Source organism: Danio rerio, chromosome 5 (genome assembly GCF_052040795.2).
Source record: "Danio rerio strain M-AB ecotype USA chromosome 5, GRCz13ab, whole genome shotgun sequence".
Classification (NCBI taxonomy): domain Eukaryota; kingdom Metazoa; phylum Chordata; class Actinopteri; order Cypriniformes; family Danionidae; genus Danio; species Danio rerio.
This window is the reverse complement of record NC_141025.1, coordinates 72,197,683-72,217,500: the sequence shown is the minus strand read 5'-3', so window position 1 is coordinate 72,217,500 and position 19,818 is coordinate 72,197,683. Positions and strand designations below refer to the sequence as shown.

The following is a 19,818-nucleotide window of genomic DNA, read 5'->3' as shown; positions in this document are numbered from 1 at the left end:
TGCTTTAAGGTTAAATAAGAGGATGAATAAAAACGTTATTATGGCAGTCAGTTTATTTAGCTCTTAATTGGAGGTCTGGGGTCCATTTTACTTTAAAAAAAAACTATAACATAACAATTAAAATTTGTTGTATTTATTAAACAGATTTTTTTTGGAACAACTTTGACCTTTAGTTTAAAGCCAGGTTTCTTAGGGTGTTGATAATGCAGATATACTGTACTAAAATTTTTATATTTGATTCTAGACCTTAAAAGGACATGGAACTTTATTGAAATCCTAAACCATCAAAGGCAATTTATATTGAATGTGTAAAATCAACAGGTAACACTTTATATTAATTACACACTGTAAATCATTTATTAAGCATTAGCAAATAGTGAATTCATTATCTGTTAAGCATTAACTCTACATTAATAAGCGTTAGTAAGCAGTTTATAACTGCAGCTACAAATGGTGTATTCTTATGTTTAAATTGTTAATTGTGAAAAACAAACATTACATCAGTACAGATAGTTGCATTTCATTCTTTTTCTTTTTTTTACAAAAGAGACAAAAAATAATAATAACAAAATATATATATATATATATATATATAATAAAAAAGAGAAATATTAATAATAATAATAATAATGATAATAATAAAAGAGGAAAAGAAAAATAGAAACATGAGTATTAAGTGTACTGAAAATCACAACCAAATATCACAATCAAATGTTCAGATACATTGTCAATGTTGAAAGTAAATATTTATAATATTTACACGGTATAAAATGGTATTAGATAAAACAAAAACGTTTATTCAATACGAAATAAATTAAAAAGGGAGGGAACTCAGGAGAGTGCATCTATTAAATGGAAGGCATTAATACCTTAAGAGAGTTAAAGTAAGTTATAAAACATTGCCACTTTTTAAAGAAATTAGTTTTTCTCAGAGCATCTAACCTTTTCCAACTTAAGAAAATGCATGAAATCTACAAGCCATTAAGATGTAGTTGGAGGCTTATTTGATTTCCAGTGAAGTAGTATACGACGCCTGGCTATTAGTGAGGTAAAGGCCAAAACATCAAGTTGTTTATAATTGAATTTGGACCAAATCTTTGGAACCCCAAAAATAATTATTCCAATAATTATGTAATAGAGGGCACATAAAAAACATATGACTTAAATTCCAACTTGGTGCATGACATCTGTCACATCTGTCATCGATATTGGGAAAAATTTCAGATAGCCTGGTTTTTGAGAAATGGACTCACTAGATGCTAATGTTTAGTAAATGATTCATAGTAGTTAATATAGTGTTACCAATCATTATTTACAGCGGGGAAAATAAGTATTGAACACGACCCCATTTTTCTCAGAAAAGGAATATATATATATATATATATATATATATATATATATATATATATATATATATATATATATATATATATATATATATATATATATATATATATGCAAAGAAAACAAATCTAATTAATTTACAAATGAAGTTATGTGTAATAAATAGTATTGAACACATGAAGAAAGGGAGGTGTTGACAGGCAGTGAAAGCCCAGACAGCAGCTGAAATCTCTCAGTAGTTCTTCAGAAACCCTCCGGCCTTTGTCAGTGTAAATTTATTTTAGCTGCTTCAGGCCAACATCTACATTAGCAGGATGATAATGATGAAACCAGGGTGGACATTTAAGCAATGGTCCAAAACACAGCCAAGGAAACCTTCAGATGGTTTCAGAGAAAGTAATCAAGCTGTGGAATGGCCTAGCCAGTCACCTGACTTCAATACAATAGAAAATACAAAATTAAGATCAGATTTGATCCACAGAACCATCAAGAATTTTACATTCTGTTGAAGTCTGTGAAAAAATTCACACCTAAGCAATTAATGTGACTCCATTTTCCATATGAGACGTGTCTTTAAGCTGACAGCATTAAAAAAGGCTTTTATATAAAGTATTAAATACATTTCAGTGGTTCATTCCACCGTGGCGACCCCAGATTAATCAAGGGACTAAACCGAAAAGAAAATGAATGAATGAGTTCAGTACTTTCTCCTTGTGTCATAACACATAACTAGTTAGGATAAGAATATTACACATAACTAATTTTAGGATAAACCCCTTGAGGTGCAACATCTCATATGCAAGGGGGTTGTTTATGAAAAATAAAAATAGGAGTGTTAATTTAATAATAATAGGATTATTTACTTAATAGGATTCATCTAATATTAAAAATAGCACCAGTCACAGCATACAACACAACAAGTAGTGTTGTGTGATCTATGTTTTGAATCTTTTATTACTATATAGAAATATGAAATGTTGGTAAAAATACAGTAATGCTTTAACAAACAGCATGTGACTAAGCTGCCACTAGGTGGCGGCAAATGCCTTTGAGCGATTCATTCTACCATTTTGTTCGAACAGTTGACTCATTTAAGAAGGAAGCAAACGATTCTCTTGGTCACTGAATCACTAACTTCATTCGAAACCACCAAATCATTCAGTAACAGTCTAGGGTAACAAGATGTGCAAATAGTTTGATCTGATTTTACTTTGAAACATTTTTTTCGTTAGCAAAATAGAGGAAACATAAACAATGACAATGTGTCTAAAGTGTGTATTAGGCCTACTTAGTGTGCTTAGCAAACGGACAAGGCTTCTCAGATTGAAAATACTTTAGTATAGTAAAATCTATAGTGTACCAACGTAAAGTGTATCTTACTATACATATTATAGCATTGAATGAACACCAAATGAATGATACAAAATACTGTAATATTAACTATGTGAAGTGATAAACAAATACTGTGGCATACTTTAAATGTTACCACAGTAAACCGTGCTGCATTGTTGTATAACTGTACACTAACTACAGTAACTAATCTACAGTAGGCCAATTGTGTAATTTGTTTATAGTTCAATTACGATAGTTAGCCTACATCTGACTGTCTCATACTTTGAAATTTACTACAGTAAACTGTGGTGTATTGTAGTAGAATTGTAGAAAACAAGTGTATTGTGTAATTTGTTTTACTGTAGTTAACACAGTTTTTACTGTAGTTTCATTCAAGTTTTTTACTATGATGGTTCAAAAACATTATAGTACTTCCAATAAGTTACTATAGTAGTTTTGTGCTATATTAGCCTGTTTTGCAAGGGTGTTTTATCAGGTTTTAGTTGTCAAAACAATGACAACAGATCTAATTCTACATTTCTTGTTTCCAGTAAAACCAGTCATCGTCTCATTCACGCCATCGGTCGCTGTCTCAGAAGGATCTCCTGTTAGTCTGCCTTGTCGAGCTGTGGGAGAATCTCCTGTCAAATACACCTGGACTAAACTGTCTGATCCCAAATCTCCAGTCTCACTGCCACAGCACATACACATTGACGGTTTGTAATGCCCTCAGGGTTCCCACAGGGTCAGGGGATTTCTGGAATATTATGGAATTTCCATACATTCAAAGTCAGGGAATTTACTATAATTGTTGCCCAATTTACACAATATCAGGGATTTTTGTTTGTCATTTTTACTTTCTTTTTACAAAAACACAGAAAGAATATATTTTAGTTACATTGCTTATACATGTTTTGCCTATTGTTAGGCTAGTTTTCACTGCCATTTAATTTACTTTTTAACCAGCAGTCAACTAAGCATGCCATACCTGTTAAAATGCTGTATGTGGCTGTTTTTTGTGCTCAACCAGACCCTCCTGGATTTTGCTGGGAAAATTTATTTTTAATATTATTATTTATTTCCTCAAAATTCTACACACAATACCCCATAATGACAATGTGTTTTTTTGAAATTGTTGCAAATTTATATATAAAAAAAAAAAAAACCTGAAAAATTACATGTACATAAACAAAATGTTAATAAATAAATAAAACTTTGGGCAAACTTTGTCATTTTCTTAAAAAAAAAAAAAGAAAAAAAAAGAAAGTTCATCGTCTTTTAAAAATTACCATATGGGGTGAACTAAACATTTATTCACTGATAATTTTCCTATAGATTATGGATTATCTAAAAAAAAAAAAAAAAAAATATATATATATATATATATATATATATATATATATATATATATATATATATATATAATTAATAAAGTCTAACAAACAATATTATTATAAGTTCAAGGTGCTCAAAAAGTAAGTGAAAAAAAGTTAAGAGTACTTTTTACTTACATTTTGAGTACCTTGGACTTAAAATTTCATTGTTTATCCTTATGAATCCCTTATCCAAAGACACTGATACCCTTGAAGCACTTTTTGTTTGATTTTGAATTTATGTGATGAATATTCATTCATTATAGGTCATAAATTTCAGCTTTTTAAGTGAAAGTCAGTGAAGCAAATGTTAATTTGTTCTTTGAATGCAATGTGATTTAACAGATAACGGGACATTAGTCATCTCGACTATCCAGCGGTCAGATTCAGGAGATTATCAGTGCACTGCAGAAAACAGAGTCGGTCAGGGTGCCAGGCGTGTGACTATAACAGTAACTGGTGAGCAGAACACATGAGAGCCGAGCTTTTTTTCAGTTCTCATAAATGCAGCTTCATGTTTTGGCATCTCGGTTTGATCTAATCAACGCTTCACCTTAATGCAGACCCTGATGTTCCACCTGATAAGGAAGCTCTGAGTAAAACAGCTAAACCCACTGTGAGTAATGCAGAGTCCACCCGTAGCTTGAGCATCTGTATACATGTATTTGATTGTATGATTTATGAAATTTCTGCCATGACACTCCCTGCGTACACAGGCTGAAAGGTCTCCTAATCTGCTTCTGCGTCATTAACTACATGGTGCATGGGATTGGTTGCTGTCACCTTGGCAGCCAATGAGCTTGCTCCTCATCAGTTTAAATGCAAATCAGTCATTTTACGCAGTTTAAGCTGCAGACCCTCCTTAAACCCAACTCCACTTGTGTTTAGATCTGCTACGGGGTTTACATATATATTATGTTTGCAGCAGCAGCGTGTTATATTGTCAGAAGGCATGTCTGTGTATATACTGGTAGTAGCAGGTCTCGGTACTTGCTCTGCCTTAATAATCAAAGCAGCAGAAGCAGCAGCAGCGGCGTAGCAGATCTATACCGCCAAGACCAAATACATTAACATTGCCATATATAGTATATATTCATTACAATACTAAATCTTGAGAGTCTTCATGACCGAAATTCTTACATAAAAAAATTACATATTTTTGAAGTGAGACTTTCTGGAAAATGTTTTATTTTTATTTAGGTGGCTCGGTGGTTAGCACTGTCGCCTGACAGAAAGAAGGTTGCTGGTTCGAGTCCCAGCTGGGCCAGTTGGCATTTCTCTGTTGAGTTTGCATGTTCTCCCTGTGTTGGTGTAGGTTTCCTCCGGGTGCTCCTGTTTCTTCCAGAGTCCAAAGACATGCGGTATAGGTGAATTGGATGAACTAAATTGGCCATAGTGTATGAGTGTGTGTGTAAATAAGAGAGTGTATGGGTGTTTTCCAGTACTGGATTGCAGCTGGAAGGGCATCCGCTGCGTAAAACATATGCTGGAATAGTTAGTGGTTTGTTCCACTGTGGTGACCTCTGATAAATAAGGGACTAAGTCGAAGGAAAATGAATGAATTTTTATTTATAGCACTAACAAAGCTACCTTACAGCAATTCATAACTTTTTGATTTAGTGGCTAATTTGTATGAACTGACACTCAGTACGAGTTGAGTTTAGGGGCGGGGTTTGGTGCCACGCCTCCTTTTAAAAATTTTACGCTTTGTAAGACTGAACTTATTAGCCTAAATTAGCCACTAACTGACAAAATGTAAAATAGTTGGTGTAAAATATTAACTGAAATTAATAAAATATTAAATAATAGGCTGGTGTCAACGATGCAATTTTGACAGTGGTTTTGAACTAAACTGAATAAACTCTGAGTAATGAAATTACAAATAGTGGAAATTCGCAGATATTGATATACAATTCTACTTTTTCCTTCATTGTATTATTTCTACTTGATTTGTTATTAAACATTGGGTTATATTTGTGTACCTTAATATTATACTTAAAGGACCGTTTGTTTCAATTGTAGTTGCTATTGCTAATTTGTTTATTTTTGTTGCGTTATGTTTACTTGTCATAATGTTTGAAATTCATAATAGTTGCTATTTGTTTTTGTCCTTTCAATGGTAACATTTTAAAATAATGGTCCCTTATCGTTATTTAATGAATTGACTAACATAAAGAAACGATTAATAATGCGTTTATTACTGTGTTTAGTCATCTTTTTTAACGGTAGTTAATCTTATTTAAGTTAAATGACGTTAGTTCATGTTAACTCGCAGTGCATTATCAAATGTTAACAAGCACAACTTTTAAAAATGCATTATAGAATGTTAAACTATGATTAATAAGTGCTTAAATACATTACCTATCATTACCAATGGATCATTATTCTAAAGCGTTAATTATTCAATTCAATGACTTGAAGTGAATCATTTGATCCATTGTACCCCTAATGTACACCATTCTGATCATGTTCAGTGTTTAATCAGTTTAATGGTTGAATAATACCTTGAATATCTTAATGCATCTGGAAACAATTTGTGCTTGTGTTTCTTCAACCTTGCAGGTTCCAGAGAGTGAGCAGGAGTTATTTACTCTTTATGGTTCAAAGCTGCTGAATAATACAGAGATTAACGAACCTCTCCATCAAACCACTGAAGATTACGCAAGGATATCTCGTAAGTCCACACTTCTTCGTAATCCTCAATAGGATATTAAAGGGATTGTTCACCCAAACCTCATAATTTGCTGTCCCTCATGTGGTTTTAAACCTTTGAGTTTCTTTCTTCTGTTGAACACAAAGAAGATATTTTGAAGAATGCCAAATCTACTTTTGCTATTTTAAGGATGGGAAAAACAGTCTGTGCACCAGGCTCATGGTCTAAAAGGGTTGTCCTTATTCTCTTAATGGGTTATGTGTTTGTTTTGGGAATAACATGCAATAAACCAATCAGAGTTTTATCTTATATTTCCTTTAAGAATGAGTAGCTGGATTCGCTATTTTTATGGTGGACTTTGTTAGCAGAAAATGCTAACGTTTACTTCTAAGGAAATAGATATGCATTTAGCCAATGCCATTACTGCAAATAGGTAGGTGGGCTAATTTTGATACATCCAATGACTAACCATGTAGGCATTTTTGTAATTATACAGGCAATAATAATGTTTTACTTTTTAATTATTGAATTTTTCCCTCTGTGTGTAATAAGCAACATGTCACTAACACTAACACAGTCTTTAAATAGCAAAATAAAACTAGCCGGAAATTTGCTGCATAAAACATATGCTGGCATAGTTTGTGGTTTATTTCGCTGTGGCGGCCTCTGAAATTGAGACTAAGCCGAAGGAAAATTAAATAATGCATGAACTGTGCCTGTAACAAGTCGAGGGAGCAACAGAAGCGAGGATCCACTTGCAGTTTATTAAAGAGAATTATCAGGCAGGTAACGGTCAAATCAGGTACAAACTGGAACACACCGGTATTCCAAAAAGTGTAGCCAAAAATAACAGGCGAATGGTCGGGACAGGCGGCAAAACAACATTAACAGTAAAACAAGCACCAGTCAAAAACACAGGACACTCTAAACAGAAACAAGACTCAGCAAAGTGTGTGTGAAAGTGAGGTGTATTTATAGTCTGGGTAATCAGTCCTCAGGAGCTTCAGCTGTGTGTTTGCAATCAGTGGTGATCTGGAACTGGTGTGTGTGTGAGGTGCATGATGGGACATGTAGTTCAGTTTAGTGGCAGATGTCTAGTAGCTTAAATGGTAGTGAGTGTTCTCCAGTGACCTGGAAGGGCGCTATTGACTTTAGACCAGCTTTAAGTTGTTATTTAAACCTGTGACTCGGCTAAGACTAGCAAAAAAACACCTATCAAATAGTATGATAGGGCCCATCAACTCTTTTGCTCAACTGAAGAAAGAAACTCAGATCAAGTGAAGGGTGAGAAAATGATGATCGAATTTTCATTTTTGGGTTAACAAATCCCCTTTAAATGTTTATTCTGACAGAAAAATGGTATTTTATGTTTTTCTTTTTTTCTAAACTTTGGTCCAGTGTTAAATGCCTTTGTGGAGGACTCGCCAACATACTTGAATCCTGAATCTACCCAAGACACTACAGAGAGGATTTCACTTAAGTCAAGTGGCATTGGCATAGAAAGTAATGAGAACATCAAAGAGCCTGTGCAGACACAAAAACCAACCCCTGTTCGTGTCAAACCTACACCACTGACCCAGCTCAAAGAGACTACAGTTCTACAGGACACACATCCACAAATTCAGCCAACAGAGCAGCTCACCAAAGCACCTCCACAAATGAATACAAACACAAACAGCCCTTCGGCAGCAGATTCCTATTCTCAGAGCCAGCTTAAACACGCTCAAAGCTTTTCCCGTAATAGTGGAGAAACTCAGACAGTGATGAATGTGGGAAACCTCACCGGCTCAGCTTCTGTGGAAGAGCATCAGAATCAGAGTCAAATCAAGTCAGAAGCCAAAACATCAGCCACCAATGACACAGATCTGGTCGAGACACCCAAGAAAAACACCTCGCAGGCCCCTATGAGGACCACCGACAATAATAACAGGTCCGTAATCAAAAGAGTGTTTGAGTTGTTGGCAATTATAGCAAAGAGTAATAGTATTTTGTAAATTTTACCTTCATTTTGGTGATCGTTACACATAGGGTTCAATTTGTACCGGAACACGTCGGATCCGGATCAGGGACCTCTCAAAATCTGATCCAGAACCTTATTTTAGCGATCCCTCTCCTCAATTGCTCTCCTCCCTCATCCGCTGTTCACTTTCACTTTCTTTAGCGACTCCACAACCTTCTTCACTTTCGTCCGCGACAACCCCCCGCTCTCCACATCATGCAACACCCCTCTGCCATCAAACATCAACCCCCCCTCTCAACTTTCACAAGCGACATCTCTCCATATTTGGGTAACATGCTGGATCCATTACCCTGATCAGTTCCGGGACCTCGCAATTTACAAATTAGGCACTGCATATAGGAAACACATCTCATTTTACCAATCCCCCTCCTCAACCGCCCTCCTCCCCGTCTGCTGTTCACTTTCACTTTCTTCCGCAACTCCCCAACGATCTTCACTTTCGTCCACAACACCCCTCCACCATCCAAGCCCCCTAGCCCCCCCCATTAACGCCAGTTCTTCACATTAGTCCGCGACAACTCAACCCCAACCAAAATATTTTCAAGATACTAGTTGTTACATATGGGTCAGGACAACAGAAATGAGGATCCATGTGCAGTTTAATAATCAAGAGTAGTCAGGTAGGCAATTGTCAAACAGGTGCAAACTGGAGCATGAGGGTAATCCAAAGAACGTGTTCAAAATGACAGGCAATTGGTCAGGACGGGTGACCAAACAGACATGTATCAAAAAAATTATACATCTCGCAGTAAAGCAGTGTACAAGAGCTTGATTTGTTTTGCCATAATCACGTGATCAGTGACATTCGAAGCTTTATTTTCGACAATACCCATGTGACTGCTTTGAATTTTGATTCAAAGGTTTAAACACCCTTGTGAGTTAGTAAAGTGTATGGCAAGAGGTTAGATACATGTCGATTACATACTGTTTCAATGCACTGAACCAGTCCCACGCATCAATAATTCAACGAAAAAACCCTAGTAATTTATTAAATTATTTTTAACTTGTATTATTGCCGGCTAAGTGAACGAGTCATTCATAACGGGGATTCATTCACAAACAAATCACTCCATTATGATAAGTGAACGCGGGAGAGGGGGTGTGATCATAGATATATGTGTATATATCATCCCTCTGGATGGCCAGTCCTTCATTGCACCTTGGTCCCACATTCATTTCAAAGGAGAGCTACCCTGTACTAAAATGGCAGCTCTATTGACGCATTCCTTCCAGTAGACAAAAACAGTGTGTGCGACATCTAATGTAAATATCTATGGTATGTTTTATCGTCCTTGAATAATTTACAATGAACTATAATGGCTTGTGTGTTCAATTTCAAATAACATCTTTCTTTCTGTTCTTCAGAGAAAAGGGGAAATCTCAAACTTGGTTGCCAGTGATTGAAAAACATGACATACCCATTGTGGTTGGCGTCGGTGTTTCTTTGGCCTTCATCTTCATCTCCATGGCCTTTTATTCTCTGGTTCAGAAAAACGACCCTGCAGTTGTACCTACAGGAAGAGCAGGTGACGCATTAAAAACTGCAATGATTCATTCATTCGTTTTCCTTTGGCTTAGTCCCATATTAATCAGGGGTCGCCACAGCAGAATGAACCACCAACTATACCAGCATATGTTAATGCAGCGGATGCCCTTCCAGCCACAACCCAGTATGGGGAAAACTTACAATTTTCTCATTGTTTACTCACTCAAGTGATCCCATCGAACACAAAACAAGATACTCTGAAGAATGTTGGGGAGAAAAGCAGCCATTGACATTCATAGTAGGAACAAACATACTATGGAAGTCAATTGTTCCAACATTATTTAGTATATCTTCAGTACAACAGAGGGAAGAAACAGGTTATGGACAAGTCGAGGATGAGTTAACAATAACAGAATTTTCATTTTGGAGTAAACTATACCTTAAAAGGTGCAGTATGTAGTGACTGACTAGGCATAGGTATTGCGGTCCAAATTCTAAATATTGGAGAGTTTTTTTTCTCTTCCGATGACCTCTAGGTGCAAATGCAGGTAGCCACATTGATGACACAAACAAGGACAAACATTCCGATACACAACCAGGGCTGGATTAACATAAGAGCTAGGTGGGGCTGAAGCCCCAGGGCCCACGAAAGAAGGCTAAAGAATTCATTTGCGCTATGGTGTGGGAAAGTCTCTTTGCGTTATGCTTTTGCTCATTGATAATGTGAAGTATTCCTTTTGGTTCGCTGCTGTTCAAAAACAGTGACGCTGGTGCTAAACTGTGGCTCACACTGGCTGTAGAATTTGGAGGAATGAAATATTGGCGCTGGCTTTCATCAGACAATATATCTGATGCATAAAATAAAATAAAATAGGGATTTGCCTTCTATTTTCAGAATTGTTAGCCTTCTGTAACTCAGAAGACCACAATATTTTGCATATAGAAGCATGGATTTTAAAGATATCCTATCATCAGGGATTCATGGTGGGCTAAAGTTTGAAAGAAACTTTTTAAAGGTAAAATCCTATTTAAAGTACTTATTATAAAGCACTAATTTAGGAGGTATTGCAAATGTTGATGCTGATTTTTGCAGCCTGTTTGATCTTTAAAGTTCATATTTTGTCATTACTTAATTTCGTATACTTTCAGACCTATTTTAATAAAATAGAAAAATACATATAATAATAAAATATAAATCAAGTGGTGGAAAATTAGATAATAAAATGAATTAGTAAATTATTATTAATAATAACAATTATATATATATATATATATATATATATATATATATATATATATATATATATATATATATATATATATATATATATATATATAACCTTTTGTGAGGAAAAAAATAAATAAAAAGGGGCCCTTGGATTTGCTATAGCCCCATGGCCCAATGTGTTCTTAATCTGGCCCTGCACACAACGCACAGCATAATTTTAGCTGATTTTGGGATTGTTTATCAGATATACAAGTATGTTAACTCACTGTAGAATGTATTGTAAATATCTGACATATCATCATATATTTATGCTCTAGACGTGTCAAAAACTTACTTAAAGCACCTTTAATCACTATAGAAAACACACGACATGTCACTCTTATAGCTTTGAATGGGGAAAAGTATAACAGTAAATATGGCAAATGAAGCCCCGCCTTCAAGTACAGGAGCCAAGCATTGATCGATATAGACTGACGATTCTCTGGGGGAGGGGCTCAGACCAGACGTGAAATTCTGCAGATTTTTTTTAATTTTTATTCAAATGTTTAGAAATGATACAAAAGAGACAGTTGTTGTTTCATTTGATTGTTGACTCCTATTATGTAATGTAATTGTAAACTTGGCAAACAGTTTTGTAGAATTTGATGTTTCCCCATTCTAAAAGAATGCTCTAGCATGAGGTGCCAAGTGAAACTTGCCTTAAAGGGACTTTACTTTAATATAACAAACCTTGATACTCAAATACAGCTGTGAAGAGTTTATAAAGTGTCTTAAAATGCATCATAATTCTAATCTAGTTGTTTTCCTCACAGCTCTGAGGGGCCTTTGTGGCCCTTGCAGACAAGGGGATCGCCATGCAATGGAAATGACCTATGATAACAAGTTAGTCTTGTCTTTTGTACCTGTCAACACAGCATTTATCGAATGGTACTTTTTTGTAACCTTCTTGATGGCACATTTTAGGGCGTTTGAAGATGATAATTTGGTGGCTGTTATTGAGCAAAGCCCCAACAACTCTGAGACACGAGCGCTGCCAACAGAAAGCAATTCGTCTGTTTTCGATGTCGTCGATGTGGACGAAGGTGTACGGTCCATTCAGGACCTTCCTGTTATTGTAGAGACGCACCCAGAACCAAGAGAGGAGGACCAGGTCAGGATAAAAACCTTTACTTTTTTTTATTACTCAACGAAAACACAAACTTTTCAAACTTTCTGAAAACTACACTTAAATTGTGATTTTGTTAAAACAGTGATGTCATACTTAGGCATATTATATCCATATGTTATGCTTGTGCATGCGCAAGTACTTGACAACCAACACAACTATTTTTTGCAATGCTTTTACAATAGCCAGGGGATGAAGATACAACATTAAAATTCAAGCAAAATAACAGCTTTATATACAGCGTTAAGCAGAGGACACTCTTTTTTCTGTTGTTGGACAGCATAATGTACTTTTGAGGCTTTTTTATTCGAGAATGTAGTTGTTTAATTTCAGTTTATTGACAGACATAGAGCATATTTTGAATATTTATAATTGGAGAAACAGCGTGTCATCGGCCATTAGCCTATCATTGAGCAGACCACAGACGGTTGATGTTGTCCATCCACAAGATGGCGATAGAGATAATAATAAGCCCTTGGATGAGAAAAACAGCGTACAGCTGATCAAATCATTATTAAACTGGTAAGTGACTTTCTCAGTCGATCTCTCTCTCTTTTGTACAGTATAATGCAGTGCTGTATTTATACCATAGTAATTGTATTGAGTGTGAGATGGAAGTGTGAGATGGTATATATTTTGTGTTGGCCACTCTTTGTATAACCCTGTTACTTTTTTGTTGGACAACTGTTTCTAATAAGTAACCGACCAGTTCAGTAAAAAGAAAGAAAGAAGAAATGCCCGCATGTGTTTAGCATTTTTCTTTATCCCAAACACAACAGCAATCTAGTAGTGCAGGGGTCTCAAACTCAATTTACCTGGGGGCCGCAGGAGGCAAAGTCTGGGTGAGGCTGGGCCGCATAAGGGATTTCACAAAAAAAAGTCCTCAAATGTCATTATTAACAGTTTTAATTATTTCTTCTGAACATGAAGTGTCCTGAACATTAATAGAACATTGAGTGAAGATTATGAACAGTTCTTCTGAACATGGCATCTTTTGCCTACTTCTTGCTGCCAGAGACTTGACAGCACTTCTTCTCACAAATCTGAACCACATTTGGCTTTAGAGCGGAAGCAGTTGAGACCCTCAGTATGGCTTGAAGATGATCATCATTAAGTCTAGACCTGTCTAGACTCACTCAAAACTTCCATTCCCTCACCTAAAAAAAGGCGTATATATGTATAAATAAAACACCCCCACCCCACAGTCACATCAGTCTGTACCAGTCTGTATCTACCTATAATATATATAAGATGCAGGCTGTAGCTAGGTAGGTGGCAGGCTGCAGATAGGTAGCTAAGTGGCAGGCAGGGGCGGGAACAGCTTACCTTGGTTCTGGTCGGCGCGAGTTCCCTTCTAACACTTCCCGCCCATCACAGCGTCTAACAAAGGGGCGGGGTGCGTGGTGACGTCACCGGCAACCCCGTCCCTTTGTTTACACGGCGGGCGGGAAATGCCAGTGACCGCTGTGTACGGATAGAATCAGCGGAGCGGGGAGCGCTCTCTCTCCCCGCTCCGCTGATTCTGTCAGTGTACAGCGGTCGGCGCGGGCCACAAAATATTGCAATGAGGGCCGCAAATGGCCCGCGGGCCGCGAGTTTGAGACCCCTGTAGTAGTGTTTATGCTGCTTAGGCTTTTTCGGAGTTAACTATTGTGATCTCCCGATTGCAACAGAGAAATACTGGGAAATCTCTAGACTGATGGCATTTCATGCCGTTCAGCCTTATAACCTTAAAATGTCAGCAAAATCACCTGTTTTGTCATCATTTTAGACATTACGCTAGAGAATCATTCAAATCATTATGTGGCTAGAGCACCTTTTGAGGTGAGAGGACTGAGGTTTACCTGCATAGCACTTAGCTAGCTTCGCCATCTGAATAAACAAAGAGCACTGGTCACTCACTCTTACCAAATCTGTAGAGACAGGACAATGAACACCAACTAGAGCCGCGTCTTTATTAAGAGGAGATGAGCAGCAAATCCTGATCTCATCATTTCCAGATGAGATAAGCTCTCGGGTAAACAATGAACCTTGCGCATAGTTTCTCAGCTATTGTGCATCGCGAACACTGTAATCCACACGTGAGTCCAGCTGCGCTCCCATAGAGAGAAAATGAAAACAAAATCTTCACTGCAGCAAATTATAAAAGCAACACTGCACGCTTGTTTTGGCTACACAACGTGTCGTCTCTCTGCCGTCTGAACACAGTCTTGGAAGCTAGCATGCATATTAATGAAATTGCACAATAGAGCGCGCTGATTGAATTGAACCAAGTCTTACTCATGCATTAATGCAGCACACTCCGAGACGTAATAAGGTACTCTCAGGTACGGACATCCAGTCTATATGCTGGAATACTCGCTAAAGCCGTGACGCAGCCTCAAAAATTCATTTCAAACCGGAAGTACGAATTTGCTCGAAATAACGCAAAATCAACCAATTTTCACTTTTTAGCGAGATATATGTGTCCTAACAGTGTTTTTAGCAGTGTGCGACACATATACGACTGTCAACAGCTCAAAAAATGTGTTTTGGTGTTTCGTGACCCTTTAATGATGATTAAACCTTTGTGTTTTTGCCTTTAGTTGGAGACTATATTTGAGGAGGGGAAAATCAGTCCCTCGCCACACACTGACGTTCAACTGCAGTGCATGGAAGACTGGAGGAGCAGAGAGTTTGAACCCTGTCAGGACGCCCCGTCCCTCCCTCCCCCAAACCCAGCACCAGCCCAGGAGGAGGGCCTGCGCTCATCCCTGACCCTCCGGACCACCGATCCCTCCTCCACCCCAGTGCGCCACAGCATCAGCATCTCGCATGGTGTCTCTCCGCTCCTGCTGTCCCACTGCGTGTCGCTGGGCATGACCTCTGTGGCAGTGGATGTGCACTTTTACCCATCAGCCCCTTCGGCAGCCACTAACCCCGCATTCGGAGCTCCAGTTCAGCAGCTGAACACCAGGCTAGAGCATGAACTAACTGCGCCCTCTGCTGGCTCGGTAAATAACAAGATTGTGTAATAAGAGTCAGGTAAAAGCTTTTTATTTGTAGCATTTAACAATGACCAGTAGTGTTTCCCAACCCTTTTCCTGAAGGCACACCAACAGTTTCAACCTCCTCCTAATCAAACACACCTGAATCAACTCATCGGAACATTAGAAGAGACTCCAAAACCTGAAGTTAATGGGTCAGATAAGGGAGACATCTAAAATATGTACTGTTGGTGTGCCTTCAGGCACAGGGTTGGGAAACACTGGACCAGAACCATTTAGACGGACTATAAATATTTTTTTTTTTTAAATTATGGTGAAAAATGGCAGCTATTGTTACCAGAAATTCGCTGATAAAAATATAGCAACTATATTATGTCATATTGTTTATTATACACTATGAATAAACAACTATTGAAATGAACATTAATTACAACATAGGCTCATTCTGAAAACGTAGCCCTATATAAGTTTCTGGAAATTATGTTGCCAGAAGTACGTACTGTATGGCTGCATTTCATCTTTAAAACGAACGTTACTGAGTGGTATGACACCATTCCTTTTCGCGCTTACCTACATATGTATGGCTTTCCCACTGTTACCAGTTTGTCCAGTAGCTCGCCGTGTATGTTGGCAGACTTGAGACACAGAGGAGTTGACCATGATGACAAGGTTCGGTTCCAGAAATCGATTAAGACAAAAACAAAAGCCAAAAAAGTTAAATAAACAAGTAAATACCAGGATGAGAATGTGGTAAGAAGTGAAAATGTAGTAAAAATCAGGTAAAGGCTTTTCTTTGTTTAGATTGCTTTTTAAAACTATCGGTTGGGTTTAGGGAAGTGGGTGATCGGATCAATCGGCGCTTTTGAAAAAACTATTGGTTGGGTTTAGGGAGGAGGGTGGGTCAGTCATCACTCAATCAGTCAGTCAGTCGACAGCAGCCTCTGGTGGATTTATACAAGAACAGCCGGCTCAAATGGCACTCGCGACTACATTTGAGACCTCAAAAAGCGTACACAGCAGCCTCTGGTGGATTTACAAAAACAAAAACTGCAAAAAAAATGTAGCTCCTGGGACATATTTGGCACTCTTCAGAAATGTGTATAGCAGTACTTTTTGTAGAATGAGCCTGGGTTGAAAAACTATGATGTGTCATATACAATATATATATAAAAAAATTATATATATATATATATATATATATATATATATATATATATATATATATATATATATATATATATATATATATATATATATATATATATATATATATATATATATATATATATAAATATACAGGCAAGTCATTGTATTACAATGGTTGATTTTGTAGACAATTGAAAAAAATATTGATTAAGGATGCTAATAATTTTAAAACCTTAACAAAAACAGTTTTTTTCTAGCCAAAATAAAACAAGACTTTCTCCAGAAGAAAAAAAATTATAGGAACTACTGTGAAAACTTCCTTGCTCTGTAAAATATAATTTGGAAAATATTTGAAAAAGAAAAATATTCACAGGAGGGCTAATAATTCTGGCATCAACATACCTACATCTTGGGTTTCACTAATTTTTAATAAATTAAGCAATGTGTAGATCTAATAACGAATTTATTAGATAATATGATATGACAATAATATGTAATAGTAATATGACAGTGACATACATTCATGACACTATAACAGAACATAAACTGATAAATAAATGAATAAATAAAATGGTTAGTTGATACCATTTAGAGCAGGGGTCACCAATCTTGGTCCTGGAGGGCCGGTGTCCCTGCAGAGTTTAGCTCCAACTTGCCTTAAACCACCTGTCTGGGTGTTTCAAGTATACCTACAGTAGTGAGATTAGCTTCAGGTGTGTTTGATTAGAGATGGAGCTAAAATCAGCAGGACACCGGCCCTCAGGAACAAGTTTGGTGACCCCTGATTTAGAGCATAGATCTCAATCTCGAATCTGCTCCGACCCTAACAAAACACACATAATCCAACTGTTCAAGACTACTAGGCTGCATACGAAATTGAATACTTCCATACTATATAGTACGCTAAAAACAGTATGTGAGCCAAGTAGTGTCTAAATCTACAGAATTCGAAAAACAGTATGTTAGAAGTACCTTGATGACCTACTACTTCCGATGAGATTCTGAAGTGTGCATGGGATGGATGCTACACTATCCCGTGATGCACTGTGATGAATGGGAGGGAATCGATATAACTGATGCGGGTAGATCACATGATCATGACAAAATGGTGGATGTAGTACCTCCAAGTTCCATTCATACTACTCACATCCGTACTGTATAGAGCGTAGTTTTCTAACATCAGAGTACTACGTTTAAATTCAAATGCAGCACCTACTGTGTAGTAGACAATTCCGGATGCAGCCCTAGAGACTGTTAAGCAGACGTGAGTTGGAGGTGGTTGAAGTTAAACTATGCAGAGCTGCGGCCTTCCAGGAATTGGCTTTGAGACCAATCATTTAGAGTTTACACTCTTTACTAATCAAAACAGATTTTTATACTTAGTCTTTTAGCAAAAAATTGCTAATAAAAATGTATTCCAATAACAAACAAACAATGAAGTAAAATAAAAATTAAAAGTGTATTTTTTTGTCAAACTAACATTGTTTTGTTCCATACAGCTATTGTTTCAGAGTATATTAAATTGTTTATTGTAAATCAGGGGTCACTAATCTCGGTCATGGAGGGCCGGTGTCCCTGCAGGGTTTAGCTCCAACTTGCCCTGGGTGTTTGGAGTATACCTAGTAAGAGCTTGATTAGCTTGTTCAGGTGTGTTTGATTAGGGTTGGAGCTAAAATCTGCAGGACACCGGCCCTCCAGGGACAAGTTTGGTGACCCCTGTTGTAAATATTTAATAATAATGTACAGATATATTTAAAAATTTAGTTTAGATATTATATAAAAAGATATTTATTTTTAATCATAGATGGAAAATAAATGTAATCATAGATCAATTTTATTTATATCACCTAAAGTATATAGTTAAAATACTTCCTATTTTTTTTTTATCAAGACAGTTTACTCAAGCTTATACTGAAACGATACTATTGACTGTTTGACATGTATACAGTAGTCAACATTTGAAGTGAATCAAAAATGTTTAAAAAATTGTCCTAAAGCCAAGAATGGGAGTTGATTTGGGACAACTTTGGGTTTGGTCAAAGGTTAAATGATCCATTTCAAATGGTGACTACTATACACAACACTGAGCCAAAACATTACGAACAATGATCTACTGAGAGATGGACTCTACTATACCACTGAAGGAGTCCTGTGAAATCTGCCACCGAGACATTCGTAGCAAGTCCTGTAGGCTGAGAGGACCTTGGAATGAACTTTACATACAACTTTACATCCAGCATATCCGAAAGATCATTGGATTGACCATAGAGCTTCTTAGTATTAGAATCTGGGAATTTGGAGGCCAGGACAACACCTTGAACTGTTCATCATGTTCTTTAGTCATTCCTGAACAATGCAGTGTGTATTTTCCTGCTGTCAGAGAAACATCCACCCGAGAAGTGTTATGACGACAAAAATATACAACTTTTCGTGCCAGGTGACCTTCTAAAAACATCTATCTATTGAGATATATATATATATATATATATATATATATATATATATATATATATATATATATATATATATATATATATATATATATATATATATATATATATATATATATACATGTACACACACACACACACACACATATATATATATATATATATATATATATATATATATATATATATATATATATATATACATATATATATATACACAGAAACAGTCATGTGATTTTGTTTTAAGAGATAGTGTGATAGCAAAAATGAGCTCGGTTAATAAACGAACAATTGTTGTTTTAGTTATTAAATCCCGTCATCAGAGTGGGATGGAAACAATGGTTGGATGGAAATGATGCCTTATTCGCAAAGGTTTTATACGATATTCCAGTTTTTGCGCTTACAGTACGTCTAAATCGAAGTCTAATTTGCATATTTGGATGGAAACGCAAGTATCGATAAACTGATTGTTTGCGTAACATTTAATCTACCCGACCTGGAAATCTACTAGATGGTCAATAGTATTTACTTCCCCTGTTATGATTGGTCATAATGTTTTGGCTTATTCATGTACTCCGCATTCAGCTTTTTTGTATATAGAATAGAATGGAAGTATGCATATTCAGATTCATGG

At 36.5% G+C, this 19,818-nt stretch overlaps 1 protein-coding gene across 3 annotated transcripts in view; it reads left to right on the top strand.

The window, feature by feature from the left end:
- LOC101882342 (uncharacterized) overlaps positions 1 to 16,009 on the top strand; it is a 34,797-nt gene extending 18,788 nt beyond the window's left edge. For 2 of the 3 annotated variants that reach the window (XM_087254397.1, XM_087254398.1), the window contains 9 exons: positions 3,228 to 3,392; positions 4,395 to 4,508; positions 4,613 to 4,665; positions 6,612 to 6,723; positions 8,101 to 8,632; positions 10,088 to 10,248; positions 12,249 to 12,318; positions 12,400 to 12,586; positions 15,187 to 16,009. In XM_087254397.1, coding sequence (XP_087110523.1) covers positions 3,228 to 3,392; positions 4,395 to 4,508; positions 4,613 to 4,665; positions 6,612 to 6,723; positions 8,101 to 8,632; positions 10,088 to 10,248; positions 12,249 to 12,318; positions 12,400 to 12,586; positions 15,187 to 15,615 — 1,823 coding nt within the window. In that variant the 3' untranslated portion in view covers positions 15,616 to 16,009. The remainder of the gene's footprint in view (positions 1 to 3,227; positions 3,393 to 4,394; positions 4,509 to 4,612; positions 4,666 to 6,611; positions 6,724 to 8,100; positions 8,633 to 10,087; positions 10,249 to 12,248; positions 12,319 to 12,399; positions 12,587 to 15,186) is intronic. The other variant, XR_015491976.1, reaches the window with a different exon arrangement.
- Positions 16,010 to 19,818: the final 3,809 nt, after the last annotated feature.